Genomic DNA, 14981 nt, shown 5'->3' on the forward strand with positions numbered 1-14981 from the left:
GAAGACAAGAAAAGGGGCCATTAGCTCCTGGCTGCCACCTCTTGCCAGGCTGGATGTATGTTGCTCAATGACTTCTGGCCCCAGTGCTAAATAAACAAGGTTCATTCCAGGACTGGCTGAGGGCACGTGTGCCCCCTGGGTGCCCCTGCCTTACCTATGGGACAGTCTAGAAGCTGATGGAGTCATACGGTTTAACGTGGTGGTTTTCAAGAGCCGACATCAAGACCGTCTGCAGCATTCTGTAGTTGGGTTTCTCCGCATACTGGAGAGCCATTGCTGTGTTCAGGTAGGCCTCCAGAGCTTCTGTGAAGAGACAAGGACTCCCACAGCCCCAACTCCTCACAAGTCCTCAAGCCCAGGGAAGGAAAAGGCCTTGCCCTCAGCTCCGCACTAACTGACTGGCAATTTTCTGAGGACTTTGAGCTGGACCAAGAGACTTAGATGGCCTCCCAGGGTATCTGGGTCAACTCTCTGAGTTTTACACACAAGGATTCTGAGTTCTGCAGAGGGGAAAAGAAATCCTCAAGGTCCTGCTGCCAGCTCAGAGAGTGCATGGTCCAGTCCCCTCCTTTTTCGATCGCAAATCCCAGGACCAGAGAGGGAAGACTGGCCAAGGCCATGTGATTCTGTGAGAGATGATCTAATCCACCCACCCTGCTCCTCCTGAAGTGGGGCTGAGGTCAACCAGGTCACCAAGCACCAAGAATCACCAGACGGTGGAGATGGAAAGGAGACGCACAAGTGACTGAAGCCTAAGCCTAAGCAAAGGCCCAGAGAAGGAGAGCCCTCGCCAAAAGTTACCCAGGGCCTCCGGGATAACCTGCTTCACCCCCTTCACTTTAAAGAGGAGGAAATGGAGGACTATAGCAAGGAAAGGATCTCCCCAAGGCCACTCGGCAGGGAGCAGAGCCTTCTCAGAAGAACGTGGCCTCAGGAGCCAAGTGGAGCTCCAAGGAAGACTCCTCTCCCATGCTGGGGAAGGGATGTCAGAGGGACTGTGCCCTGTGCAGGTTCACAGCATGTCCTCTACAGGGAGTGGGTCTTGGCCCCGGCCCACCCTGACCTTCTCCCTTCAGAACCCACCTGGAGGCCTTCTTTGGCCACAGGACTGCCTCATGAGCTCAGCTATGTTGTTCAGGAACCTGTCAGACCAGAAACACGGCAAAATAATTTGTCAGGGATGACTCTTCCGCTCTCATCCTCTACCAATGACATTCAGTGTCCCTTCCCAGCTCTGACGTTCTCTGATCTTGTTTAAGAGGGCCTCAGATAAAGATAAAGCGCCCTCTAAGCCTTCAAGCACCATAGGCTCATCCATAAGCTGTCTACATTCTCCCTGTTCTTCCTGTGAATTTTCGTATTATTTTATCCAGTTCTATAAAGTATGCCATTCATATTTTGATCAAATATGCAATTATGTTAAGAAGGGTAGCATGGCCATCTTTGTATTAGCTTGATTTAACTGTACTCTGAAGAGATCATCATAAATTAGGCCTTTTTTCCTATAAACTTGTTTTCTGAGAGCCAGCACTTAGAGAGCACTTTAAGTTTTGCAAAGCCCTTTGCAAATACTATGTCTTATGTCGGTCCTCTCAACAACCCTGGGAGGGAGGTGCTATGATTTTTATGATTGTCTCTCTATAAGGCCTGTATCTACATGTATACTAATGAATACATGTTATCGTGATTTGGTAGGATTTTTCTCCTCCTAACCATTGCTTGGTTTTGTCGATGGCATAAAGACATGATTTTTCTGGGTTTATCTGAGAGCCTGTGATTATGCTGAGGCCATTTAATCTGTTGATTCACTTGGGTTTTCTAAATAAACCATCACGCTGTCTGCAAGCAGAGATAGTCTTAGTTTTAGCTTTCTCGTTATGAATGTCCACTCTACGAGTCCAGTGGCTCTGTGACCTCACTGATGACGATGCTCCCTCTGACAGCGCAGCCTGGGACCCACGTACCCACCCATCCGTCCACGCATGCACGCCTCCATCCGCCCACCCACATCCATCTGTCCACGCCTGCTCCTCCATGTGACCCTTGGCTGTATCCTCCTGTGCTCCAGGCCATCCACCCCATGTGCTGTGAGCCTCTTGTACATTTCCTGACATTGTACAGTTAACAAAGGAGCATATGGGCTGTTGCTAAATGACACAGCTCCTTCCTTTCCAGGTATACGGATCTCCGATACCCTGTAAGCTGTTTTTCCCATATAGTTACTGTTACAAGCATACCGCAGCCTACCTGTGCCCATCAAGTGCCTCCCTACTGCCCTCTGGGTCATCTGTAAATAATGGTTCAGAGACCGTGGTATTCTCTGACTTGCCAAGCATACAGAATCATCAGAAGAATGCTGATGTTAACAAGAGGGGCCTTTGTTTCAGGGAGAAACTTGGGGTCATCAAAAACACTGAGCAGTTTCCCAAAAACAATGAGATGGGAGTCAACAATTCTAATCTTTCTATTGAGGGGCCTTGCCCCACCATTGGCCTTGCCTACACCCCCTTCAGACCCTCAGGCACTGGCATCTAACCTCCTCATCCACCCCGGGCCTTGTCTTCAGCCCTGGTGCTAATCTGGGGGGGACTTGTGGAGCTTTTCATCTGTCCTCTTTTACAGGCTGTCCACCCCACTTCAGGGGCCTTTGAGAACACCTGACAGTAGGAACCATCTTCCTTTCTCTATCTGTATCTCAGCACTTAGCCCCGGGCTGGGCACATAATGACTGGCCCTTCATCAATTCTTCTTCATTCACCCTGTTCTCCTCCTCTCCAGTTCTGGGCCCAGTTCACTGTCCATGACATATAAACACCAAAAGGGCCAGCTTTACGGGCTGTCCATCCCGCTCTAGCCCAGCGTGGCCAAGAGGCGCTTGTCATTTCCCTGAGATGTCTCACACATATTCTGAAGTTGTTCAAGGTTTCTTAAAAGTCATAACGAAGGCAAAGAGTGTTCAATAACCTTCTGATTATCAGCCTGAAGTGAGGCATCAAACAGGGAGATACATATGCATTAGAGGTGTTTAAATTTATAAATAAAGTGTTTAAGTGTACAAAATAAAGGCAAAGGATTACAAGGGAAACCAATTACATTGAAATTCAGCTATCACAATACATTAAAGAAAAACAAATTCATGCACTACCAGTTAAGAAGCCCTGCTCTAATGTTCCTATTTTATAAAATTCTCGATCTCGAAATGCTTTTGTCTAAACACTACAGAACAACCCTTCATTACTTTGCTTTTTAGTGGTTTAAAATACACACACACACACACCCCGATATTGAATTTTATTAATGGGCATTATCTGCATCTACCGATCTAATGCCATCTTAAAATTGCTGATACAACTTCTTCTTGTACCTTCTGGCTCTGACCTCTGTGCCTCTAGCACCGACATTCTGTGTTCTGTGTCCTAAGATCGTAGCCAACTCTGACAGCGCATATTCTGGGTCAGCCCTTCTTAGGTTGAATGATTTTATGTTCTTCTCTGAGCTCTCGGCCTCTTTGAGGTGCCATCCCATCTATGGCTTTCCCTCAAGTCAGACTCACCTCATTTCCAGGCCTATCCATTGCCCTGGGCCTGAACGCCTTCTCCATCAACACAGGACTTGTGTCTGGAGCTTACCTCTCCTTCTGCCTCATGACCGCCTGGGCATCAGGAAGCTGACCGGTCCAGGGCAGGGCCCCGTAGAGCCACTTCAGAAGACAATAGCCAAGGGCCTGCATGTCACTCCGGCGGGAAGGATCTGCAGAGAGGCCAACAAAGCTGCTATTTCTAGAGCGTATCAAGGTTGGCAAAGCTCTTTCTTCCAAACGACCACCCAAAGGACCAAGCGGCCAGGAGCATCACCTCCGTGTTATGCATGAGGACCCTGAGGAGCTGAGCTGAGGCTGAGCTCGGCCCAAGGCCGGAGCTGGGGCCTGAACGTGCTTTTTGGCCAACACGTTCCATTCCATTCTGTGGTCTGGGAGGCAGAGTGGGGCATCATCTCATGATCTAGGACCACAGGCTGATGGTGTCCTAGCCCTGAAACTAGGGCCGTCCACGTCCAAGCCCCGAAACTAGGGCCTAGAGAGATCAAGAAGCTAGGCTTGAACAGCACAGAATCAGCTTAGAGCTGGAAGGGTCCTCAGAGATTATGTCATCTATATCCTCCATTTTAGAGATGGAGAAACTGAGGCTCAGAGAGAGAGAGAGGCAGGGAGATTTATTCATGTTATACAACAAATCAGTCACAGAACCGAGATCTGATGTTTTAGAGCTAGAGGACAATCAGAGATCTTATTTGTCAAGAAGAAGAAGAAATGGAAGTCCAAAACCAGACTTGCCTAAGGTCACAAAGCTTTACAAATGCAAGAGAGTGCAGAGGTCACTTAGTCCTACCCCCTCCTTCTACACAGAGAGGAAGGACTTATGCAAGATGGCAGTTTTAGAAATGGGAGGGTCCTTAGAGACCCATGTGGACCTCTACCAGGGGGTGAGTAAAGGGCTACCTTAGGACAGAGGCTGAGAGAGCATGAAGGAGGGCCGCTAACTAGTCACCTCTGAGGACTTCAGACCACCGGCCTTGATGAACTGTAGTCTCGGGCACTGAAAGAATGTGGAGATTGACTGCTGATTCACTGTCAGAGACCTCTGAGAGACCAGAGAAGGTGGAGAAGAAGACAGTGAACAGCAGAGGAAGGGCAAATGCCCCAACTGTCAACAAAGGGAAGAAAATGGAATCTTCAAAATGATAAGCAAAGGAGCTTCACTTGGAATGCTGGAAAGATTCCAGGTTGTCTTGTTAAATGGCTGGGTGGGAAGAAGGGAAGAGGAGGTCACTAAGAGATACCAAGGCTTGGCCTAAAGCATGGCACACTAACCATGTTTTCTTTTTTTACAATTTATTTTATTTTAAATAATTAATTTCTTTTTAGTTTTCAACATTCATTTCCATAAGATTTTGAGTTTTAAATTTTCTCCCCCATTCTACTCTCCCCCCCCCACCCAAGATGGTGTGTAATCTGAAATAGGCTCTATGCAGACATTCATATTAAGCATATTTCCCATTAGTCACGATGTAAAGAAGAATTAGAACTGATGGGAGGAAACATGAGAATGAAGCAATAAAACAAAACAACAAAAGACAAGGAGAGCAAATAGCATGATTCCATCTGCATTCAGACTCCACAATTCTTTCTCTGGATGTGGATGGCATTTTCCATCAGGAGTCTTTTAACTTTGTTTTCTTTTAGACAGGGTTCTAAGACTCACAGATTGTGGGGCTGTTGTATATGTAGTTTATGAAGGTTTTGGCAAAACATTTGACAAATTTCTTCATTTCATTCTTGTGGAAAAGATGAAGAGAGACAAGTGAGTGGATTTGGCAGGGGCTGAAAGGCTGGATCCAAAATGTAGTCAATAATGATCAGATGTCAACATGGAAAGCCCACAGTGGAACGCGCGAGGGATCTGAGCATAGCCCGTCACTGCTTACCATTTTTATAAATAATGTGGACAACGGCACAGACAGCACACTTATCCAATCTGCAGAAGTCACAAAGCTGGGAGGGAAAGAAAACAAGCCAAATGGGAGAGCTGGGATCCAAAAAGATCTTGATGGGTTAGAATTTTGGGTAGACTCTAATAACAAGAAATTTAACAGGGATAAATGTAAAGCCAACACTCAGGTCCAAGAAGTCATTTTCACAAGTACAAGATGGGACAAAGATGGGGCAAGATGGCTGGCAAAAAAAGTTAGTGTATGGCACAGTGAATCAAGCACCGGCCCTAAAGTTAGGAGGACCTGAGTTCAAATCCAGCCTCAGACCAAACACTTGACACTTAACTAGCTGTGTGACCCTGGGCAAGTCATTTAACCTCAATTGCCTAAAAATAAAAAATAAAAAATTAGAAAAAAAAAAGTTCATCTAGTTAATCTGAAAAAGATATGGAGAATTTCTTGGAGTAGAAATACAGTATGGTGGCCAAAAAATCAAACGCAGTGAAAGGCTTTTGAGGTAACACCATATAAAGAAAAGCTGAAAGCAATGAGGATGGTTGTTGGCTGAAGAAAAGACTCGGGAGTCAGTGTCCTTGGAGTCAGGATGGCCAGAGTCTGGCCTCTGACCCACACCAGTGTGATCACAAGCAAGTATCCCAACCTTTCAGTGGTTCCTGGGTGCCTGCTAAGCTACAAGCTATAAGGAAGATGCTGAGCAATGTCAGCGAGGATATTTTATGGAGAGTTCCCCAAACTGGTGAAATCACAGGTCCAGAGGGAAAACGGAGAAGAACGGAGAGGGGAGGAGAATGGAGGAGAGAAGAGGAGGGGAGGGCAGAGGAGGGGAGGGGAAGGGAGAGGAGGGGAGGGGGAGAAGAAAAAGACTTATTGGGAAGATGCTAGCTTTCCTCACGTACATGAAGGATAGTCACATGGAAGACAGATTACATTGGCTGTGCGTAGCCCAGAACATGAAACCATGGTAGAGCAGTGGGTCCAGGCTCCTAGGAGTCTGAGCCATCTCTGAGCCATCCCAGGAGGAAGGCACTCCCCCTCCCTTGGTGTCTCTCATTCCAGCCTGGATCAGAGCAGGTGGCCTCTAAGGTCTCCATCACTGAAACTCTGTGATCTTGTCCAAGCCATGCGACAGAAGCCCAGAGAAGAAGTGACTCGTTCAGGGTCACACAGTAAGTCTTCTTGCCTGCCCACACACTCCTATCCTCAGACTATACCTCCCTCCTGGACTTCTGAGCTCTGGGGCTTTGGCAATATTAGACTGTATTAGTAGGGACCCATCCCAGCAACTCTATGGCCCAAGCCTGCCCAAGATGGCAGGAGGTGGAAAGAAGGCCGTAGCAGAAATCCTTTGTGGGCTCCTCTACCTCGCCAGGCTTCTCACCTACGCCCTTGTGCAGGTCCAAGCTGATGAACTCAAGCGGTCCTTGGTGAGTGGCTCTTTTCTGCTCCACGTACGCCACGTGTTTGCCCCCTGGGCAGTATCGGAACACGAAGCTGTAGCCGGCCAGGGTGACCTAAAAAAGATGGTATGGGAGGCTGTGGGTACTCAAAACCCATCCAGGATTAAAGATCATAGATTCCTAAGAGATGAAACGGGCCTTGAGCTCATCTCATCCACCCTCCTACCCAGTCCGAGTGCCCTCTCTGCCCAGAATCCCAGAGCAAAGACGGCCCTCAAGGGCCATTTTCTCCCATGTCACCACTGGGCAACAGCCCCTCGGAATAAGAAAGAATATTAGAACCAGCAGGATGTAGGATTCTTTTTTTTGCTTTTTTGGTGAGACAACTGGGGTCAAGTGACTTGCCCAGGGTCACACAGCTAGTAGGTGTCAAGTATCTGAGGCTGGATTTGTACTTGGGTCCTCCTGACTCCAGGACCAGAGCTCTATCCACTTCACCACCTAGCTGCCCTGGGATATGGAATTCTGAGAAGAGGAGCTGGTTCATTTTTGTCTGCCTGTCTCCAGCACCCAGCCAGCACCTGGTACATTTCTCTTTGGTCTGGCCTCATGATTTCAGAGCACAGGGCACTTACACTACTGGTCCAGGCTAGCAGCACTTCTCTCCCCTCCCCCGGCCCCACAGAGTCACTGTAAACGTGCTCAGCCTTCCAGGCAGCTGCAGGAGCTGGGGCCAAAGACCATCTACTGTGGTGCCACCGGGGGCAGGTCCACAGCTGTGTTGCCTAGACACAAACCAGGGTCTGATGGCCCAGGAGGGTGACGATCAGACTGCACAGGACCCTGAACATTTGTAACTCTCTGCCTTGAACTGTCCCTGTGACCCTTGAGGAACATATGGAAGGAGTCCAGACAAGATGGGCCAGAACCATATAAAGCCATGAGAGTCCCACCAGAAATGCCCGGACTAAGGCCTTTACACAAAGTACCAACCCGGGAGATAAGATGGATGAACAAAAGAGATAAAGATCTATTCTGCTGCCAGGAATGGCCAAGACAATGACTCCAAATCACCTCTAAGCAAGGCTTCAGAGCAAAGCCACAAGATCAACTAAAATCCAGAAGAAAGGATGCAAGAGTTAGAGAATGGTATGCATGAAATAAGAGCACAAGAGGAAGCCACTGGAAAAGAAATGGGAGCTGTAGAAAGAGAACTAAGAGCTTGGCTTAAGCCCTACCCAAGCAAGGACTCCTCGAAAATCAGAATGAGTCCGAAAGAAGGTAATGATTCCATGACACAACCAGAAACGTTAAAACAAAGGGAAAAGGCTAAACAGAATGGGAGGAAATGCACGGCATTTCATACTAAGAGAACTGATCTGAAAAACAGAGCAAGGAGAGAGAACTGAAGAATCACTGCCCTACCTGAAAGCCACGTCCAAAACAGTGCCTGTTACGTCAGGTACATTCAAGAAATCATCAATCACTAAACATTTACTGAGTGAGCCCTGGGGATACAAAAAGAGGAAGAAGAGAGGTCCTGCCCTCAAGAAAATTACAATCGAATGGGGAAGACAACGTGCAACCAAATCTATAAAAAGCAAAGTGCATGCAGGATAACTGGGAAATAATTTAAAGAGGGAAAGAAGTGGACTTAAGATGGGTTAGGGAAGCCTCCTGTAGAGGGTGAGATGTTAGCTGGGACCTAAAGGGAGCCAGGGAGGTCAGTGGTAGGAGCAGAGGAGGGGGAGTGTTCCAGGCCCAGGGACGGCCAAAGAGGATGCCCAGAGCAGAGACGAGGGTCTCATTTCTTAGCAAGGCAGGAGTCCGGTCAGATACACGTGGGTCACCTTCCCCCAGGGGTCAGAATGCAGACCTCTCGGGTGCAGGCATGGTTTTGTATTTCCATGTGTATCCTCAGCACCTCACAAAGCATCTGGCCCACTGGTGTTTTTGTTCAGTCACTTTTTTCAGTTGTGTCCCAGCTCTCCGTGACCCCATTTGGGGTTTTCTTGGCAAAGATACAGGAGTGGTTTGCCTTTCCTTCTCCAGCTCATTTTACAGATGAGGACACCGAGGCAAACAGGAGGAAGTGACTTGCCCAGGGTCACACAGCTAGGAAGTGTCTGAGGCCAGATTTGAGTTCATGAAGATGGGTCTTCCCAATTCCCTAGTAAACACTTCATAAACACTTTTTCATTCATTTGTTGGCAGGGCGTGCACACAGCAGGTGTTCAGTAATTGCTTGTGACTGTCTAGATGCTTGAATCCAAACTGAAAAAGCCCTTGACTGACTAGAACACTGAGTCCCATCCAGTGAGATGAAACTGAACATGGAAGAATGTCGAGTCTGACCCTTGTGCTTGAAAATCCAGTCCTGGATACAGGACGGGAGGAGGTGTGGCCAGAACACGGGTTTTCTGAAAAAGCTCTGGGGGTCTCAGTGGATGGCAAGGGCAGGGTTAGTCAGTGTCCACGTACTGCCAGGTGCCCAACTGGCACTCCAGAGCTGCTGGCGAGAATCCCGCTGCCAGAACCAGGAGGCCAATGGGCCGACCGCCACGCTGCATCTAGAATAGCGGGCGCTGCACTCCAGGAAGAGCGCGAGAGGGTCACGGGTCAGAGCTGGGACTCAGAGGCTGTCAAGCCCAGCCTGCTGGTGTTCTGGAGGAGGAGACTGAGGGCCAGGCAGGGAAGCGACTGGTCCAAGATCACCCAGCTACTAAGTGTCAGAAGGAAGATCTGAAAGCAGGTGCCGGAGCTCCACGGCCGGGGCTCTCCCCACTGACTGAATGCAGAGCCAAGTGCCCAGGAGCATGAAGGGATGGAGACAGGCCACGTGGGGACGAGAGAACTGTCCTCAAGGACTCCCAAGGCCCTCGTGTACAGCGTATAGGAAGGCTGCACCCAGAGGGCAGCTAGATTGGGGCCGCTAGGTGGCGCACAGAGCACCAGGCCTGGAGTCAAGAAGACCCAAGTTCAAGCCTCAGATGCTTCCTAGCTGCGTGACCCTAGGCAAGTCACTTTGCCCTGTCTGCCTCAGCTTCCTCATCTGTAAAGCAAGCTGGAGAACGAAAGGGCAAACCCCTCCAGGACCTCTGACAAGAAAACCCCAAATGGGATCACGGAGTCGAACGTGACTAAAACGGCTGAACAACAGCGCAGAGGACAGGAGCGGGAGTGGCGGGGGGGCCGCAGAAGAAGGGCCGTTTTCAGCTCCACTGAAATCAGGCGGCGCCCCCTTGGAGCAGGGCGCGGTGGCCGCCCCTTCGGCCGAAGACTGGTGTCTGGATCCCCACCCTGGCTGCTGGGATCGCCTGCACCCTACCTGGCCAAGGGTGTCAGGATTCACAAATATATTCTCTGCTGAGATGTTCCCGTGAACGTACTCATTCTCATGGATGAATTCCAGTGCATCCACCTGGGGAGACGAGAAGGGCCCAGATCACCAGATCAGCTGCCCGGCTGAGCCACGGGCACCATTTTAAATGTGGCCGCCCTTTCCCTCAGCTCAGCTCTGAGCCAATGGGAGCCAGGGGCCACGCCTGCCTGGGGCCCCAGAGCCATCCGGTATCTCTGGGCTGAGCTGCTCATCTTCACTTCCTGCCAACATTGTGTGACACCTGCCTTCCAAACTCCCCACCCCCGACATGACAATCGTGGCTCGCTCGCCCCTAGGAAGCCATGGGTAAGTGGGGCCTGCCCAACATCTGGCCCAAGGCCATCACTTCCCGGGAGGGCTCACCACTCCCTCACCCCCCCAGTCCCATTCCCACTCAAACTTTAAGGCCTACCCCAAGGAACTCACAGGTGGCTACGCCCCCCTCCCAATGCCTTTCTATTTATTCCGTATACAGTCATCTTTGCCCTGTCCTAGAGTGGAATGGGTCTGGGAAGTGATGAGCTCCTCCTCACTGAAGGTCTTCACGAGATCGGTCACCTCACCTATCACAGAGTCTTTGCTCAGGTAGGGCTAGATGGGATGGTCATGCCCAGCTCTGTATGAGCTGGGAAAGTCAACGAGCTGACCAACTTCAGGCGTCTACACTGTCAGAAGAGCCACTCCCCCTCTCTGGGCCTCAGTTTCCCCATCTGTAAAATGAGGCTGCTGGATTCGGCCTCTGCCAACTCCAGAGCTCAAGTCTAGGCCACCCTTGCCCTAGCGGGAAGTTCTTCTGTACAACGCACCAGTCTGAACAAGAGATGGAACACAGTCTTCTCTGTCAGGACGTTGTTGGGGCGGTCATCCAGGATGGACTGAAGGCTTCTTCCCAGGTCAGGGAATACCAGGAACCTGAGGGGCACAGGAGCTGAAGTAGCAGGGCTGGGACCCCAGCACAGGGAGAGGTGGGGGCCAACAACCCCTTCGGGAACAGCGCAGGAAGGGAGGGGAGCTCTCAGCCAGAAGTGGCGGTCTCCGACGGTCTCTGTCTGACCCACGCCTGCCCACCAAGGCTGAGGCACAAAGTGACTCACCCTGGACAGCTCCTTCAGCTTCCCCAGCAGAAACTGAGGGGGTGGAATTCAGCCATCTCTCTAAGGTTCATCCCACCCAACGCTCTGGCAACATCAGGGCAGCTAGGATGAAGGTGCTCCCTTAGGCCTGGAGCAGGACCAAGGGCTGAGCCAATCAGTGCAGCCCTGGGAAATGAGGAGGCGGGAGTAGAAAAAAGGCTCACCTATGGGTGTCGTGGTGCAGGCCAAAGCTGATGCAGGCTGGGATGGCCAAGAAGGGCACGAAATGCGACTTTTTCCATTTGTTCACTGTGGGAGAAGAGAAAGAGGCCCTGACTTGGGCTGCCACGGCCGCCCTGGGCCAGCCTTGGGCCTCCCTCAGACAGGACCTCAGCTGCAGGCCTGTCCTCTCTGGCCTGACCCTGGGCCCAGCTCCCTCGTAAGCCCCAGGCCAGGAGGGTGAGGCAGAAAGAAGCACGAGGCCTGAGACGGAATCTGAGTTCTTTGACCTTGAACAAGACCCATTGCCTCTATGAGCCTTGGTTTTCTCCTTCACAAAATGGGAACAACAGAACTTCTACTCCCAGACTAGCTGTCGGGATCCGAAGGAAGACTGGATAGGAAAGCCTTCCCAAGCTTGGAGAGCCTCTGGCCTTGCTGTCCTCAGAGCTTATCCCACTTAAGGACAGCGGGAGGCATCAGGGGCTTCCTGGGAGAAGCTGGCCGTGCTGTCTACAGACTACAAGGAGGGCCGGTGCAAGGACAGGGGAGGAACCCTTGCTTCTCCTCCCTCCAGGGGTACCTTCTTTCTCTTTCACTGCTCTCTGGAAGAAGTTCTGTTCGTGGAAGAGGCGTCCACTCTTCAAGTCCTGTAGAAAGAGAGAGAGAGATTGAGATGGGGGGGGGAGACAGAGAGAGAGAGAGAGAGAGAGAGAGAGAGAGAGAGAGAGAGAAGAGAGAGAGAGAGAGCTGGAGAGGGCCAGGGGGGCATGTGGGAGGTAGGACACCTGTCTGAGCCCTCAGGCTTGTAGGGAAGGGGACCCGCCACTGGCCCTCCCACCCTAACAAGCCTTCGTGCCCACTTTAGGGGAGGTGCCCAGGGCAGGGCTGTCTGGCTGAGGAGACCCCAGGGCACCCTGAGGGCTCACGGGAGGACTGGGGATGCTCAGGCTTGGGGGAATACGGTAGCTGTCTTCAAGTGTCTGAGGCGCCCGTCACAGACAACAGGAATTAGTCACTCTCCTTGGTCCCAGAGAGCAGAGCCAGGAGCAATGGGAAGACAGCACAAGGGTCACAGACAGAGCTGGGCAGCTCGGGAAGGTAGTGAGTTACTCGTGACCACAAGTATTTGAGCAGGGGCTTGATAACTTTCCATGATGAAGGAGCTTCATCCCCTGGGCAGGTGACCTCGAGGCTCCCTTCCAGCTCTTAAGACTCCCTAATGAAGTCAACCGGGTGACCAGCCAATGCTCCACAGAGCAGATGGGGCCCCTCCTCCAGAGCTGGGCATGAGACGTTTGCTTTAATTCAATCCGAGCAGGCACCTCCCGAGGGGAGCCCTGAGGGCCAAAGGGAAGTAAACCCCCCGGCCCTGAAGGAGCTTCCACCCCGCTGGGCCACGAGGACATGCCGGCAGAGGCTCACACCCCTTCAGCTGCACTGGCCGGCCCTGCACAAGCTCTACGTTCAAAGTCTGAGAGGTGACTGTCCCCAAGCCTTGCATGGGGCACCCTCTGAAGTAATGAGAGCTCCCCAACCACAGAAATCCACGCGCCTTCCCCACGTCTGTCGGTGATATAAAAGCTGGCCCTTGTGGGGCCCTGGGTAAGTGCCTTCCTCTGTCTGGGCCTCAGTTTCCTTGTCTGTAAGATAAGGGGGTCGGACGAGGTAACATCCAAGGGTTCTTCCAGCTCTGACATTCCGAGGGCCCGCCAGCTTGCCCATTCTGCTCTTTCCCACAATCCCCCCTGGCAGCAATCTGGAAGGCCGCCCTGATTTCGCTAGGGACGTCTCTGTGCTCTTCCCCTTCCCACCCATTGTGCGGCCTAGCTGTGGGATACGAGAAGAGGGAGAGCACGGGAAGGGCTAGTCAAGGCTGGCCAGCAGTCCCCAGCTCCACTGCTCGGGGGCTAGCGGGGGTCCATTCCTAGGAAGCCATTCTGCCCTGGGCAGACCCCAGCCTGCTGAGTTCATTTGGGGTGGAGGAGGGGCAGGGCTGGGGACCCTGCCACAGAAGGACCAGCTGAAGGACCTTGGGATGCCTAGTCTGGAGAAGAGAAGGCTTGGGGTGAAGGGCCTGATGGCTCTCTCCAAGAACCTAAAGGCCAGCACCGAATGAGAGGAATTAGTGGTGCTCTGCTTGGCCCCAGAGGAGGGGCGAGAAGGAACGGGAGGAAAGCACGGTGGCCCACTTGGGCTCAGTCTAAGAAGACACTTCTGAGCTTTTCAAGCCACTTTCCCCTTGCCCTAAGCAGGGGTGCCCTCTGAGATCACAGCTGGAAGACTCCCATCCAGGCTGGGAGGCTTGGTGGAAGCTGCCTTGGAGGTCTGGGTGGCTCTACCTTCTCTAGCTGCTCACCCGCCTCCAGGACCCCCCAGCGGGCACTTCTTCCCAAGCCAGAAATCACCCTGTGTCCCAGGTGCTGGCTGCCCACACGGCCACCTGAGGGTCAGCTGCTGAAGCAGCTCAAGCCCTGCTGGGCAACGTTCTGGGGCCCATGTCATAACTCACTAGTTTGAGGGAAAATCTTTGCTTCAGAAGGGTGGTTTCAGAGGCTGATACGGCTGTGAAAGAAGGGAAGATGCTGGGTTACCACCTGCACGGGGCTGGCAGGGAAACCCTGCTAAGGCCCACCTGGGGCCAGAATTTCCCTGGACTCAGTGAAGAACCAGGCTTCTCCTCCCTGGCCTGGACAATGAGGAGGCTGGGAAGCTTTTCATCTTAGACTTCCACATTCTGAGGCCCCTGGCAGCCCTGACATTCCATGTTCTAAGCTCCCTCCCAGCTCTGACATTCCCTGTTCTAAGCTCCCTCCCAACCCTGACATTCCCTGTTCTGAGGGCCATCCCAGCCATGACACTCCCTATTCTAAGGCCCCTGCCAGCCCTGACACTCCATGTTCTAAGCTCCCTCCCAGCTCTGACATTCCCTGTTCTGAGGCCCCTGCCAGCCCTGACACTCCATGTTCTAAGCTCCCTCCCAGCTCTGACATGCCCTGTTCTAAGGCCCCTGCCAGCCCTGACACTCCATGTTCTAAGCTCCCTCCCAGCTCTGACATTCCCTGTTCTAAGCTCCCTCCAATCTGAGCTCCCTGTTCCAGCAGTCTTTTGTGAGGGGGCAAGGTAATGGGGTGAAGTGACTTGCCCACAGTCACACAGTTAGTGAGTGTTTTGTGTCTGAGGCCAGATTTGAACTCGGGTCCTCCTGACTCCAGGGCAGGTGCTCTATCCACTGTGCCACCTAGCTGCCCCCAGAAGTCTCTTTTTCCAGAGGAGGTCACCTCGGCCTAGGAGGCAGTGACCGAGCCAAGGACGGATGAACGCTGGCTGGGTGCTGTGCTTGTCACATCATTGGGGGGAGGCCGTCTGCAGTCCCAGAGTCTGTGCCTCTAAGGACAT

General features: G+C 51.9%; 1 protein-coding gene across 6 annotated transcripts in view; it reads right to left on the bottom strand.

Annotated features, from left to right (window-relative positions):
* VRK3 (VRK serine/threonine kinase 3) overlaps nt 1-14981 on the bottom strand; it is a 28846-nt gene that overhangs the window by 1991 nt on the left and 11874 nt on the right. For 2 of the 6 annotated variants that reach the window (XM_021003955.2, XM_021003953.2), the window contains exons 5-13: nt 14095-14147; nt 12166-12232; nt 11588-11672; nt 11097-11202; nt 10237-10329; nt 6890-7022; nt 3630-3750; nt 1084-1142; nt 155-303 (exon numbers count right to left, since the gene is read on the bottom strand). In XM_021003955.2, the coding sequence (XP_020859614.1) occupies nt 167-303; nt 1084-1142; nt 3630-3750; nt 6890-7022; nt 10237-10329; nt 11097-11202; nt 11588-11672; nt 12166-12232; nt 14095-14147 (854 nt within the window). In that variant the 3' untranslated portion in view covers nt 155-166. Of the gene's footprint in view, nt 1-154; nt 304-1083; nt 1143-3629; nt 3751-3783; nt 5552-6889; nt 7023-10236; nt 10330-11096; nt 11203-11587; nt 11673-12165; nt 12233-14094; nt 14148-14981 lie in introns of those variants that run through there. The other 4 variants (XM_021003954.2, XR_002327780.2, XR_002327779.2 and 1 more) reach the window with 4 other exon arrangements.

The sequence above is a fragment of the Phascolarctos cinereus genome, unplaced genomic scaffold, assembly GCF_003287225.1.
Source record: "Phascolarctos cinereus isolate Bilbo 61053 unplaced genomic scaffold, phaCin_HiC Scaffold_726;HRSCAF=1367, whole genome shotgun sequence".
Lineage (NCBI taxonomy): Eukaryota > Metazoa > Chordata > Mammalia > Diprotodontia > Phascolarctidae > Phascolarctos > Phascolarctos cinereus.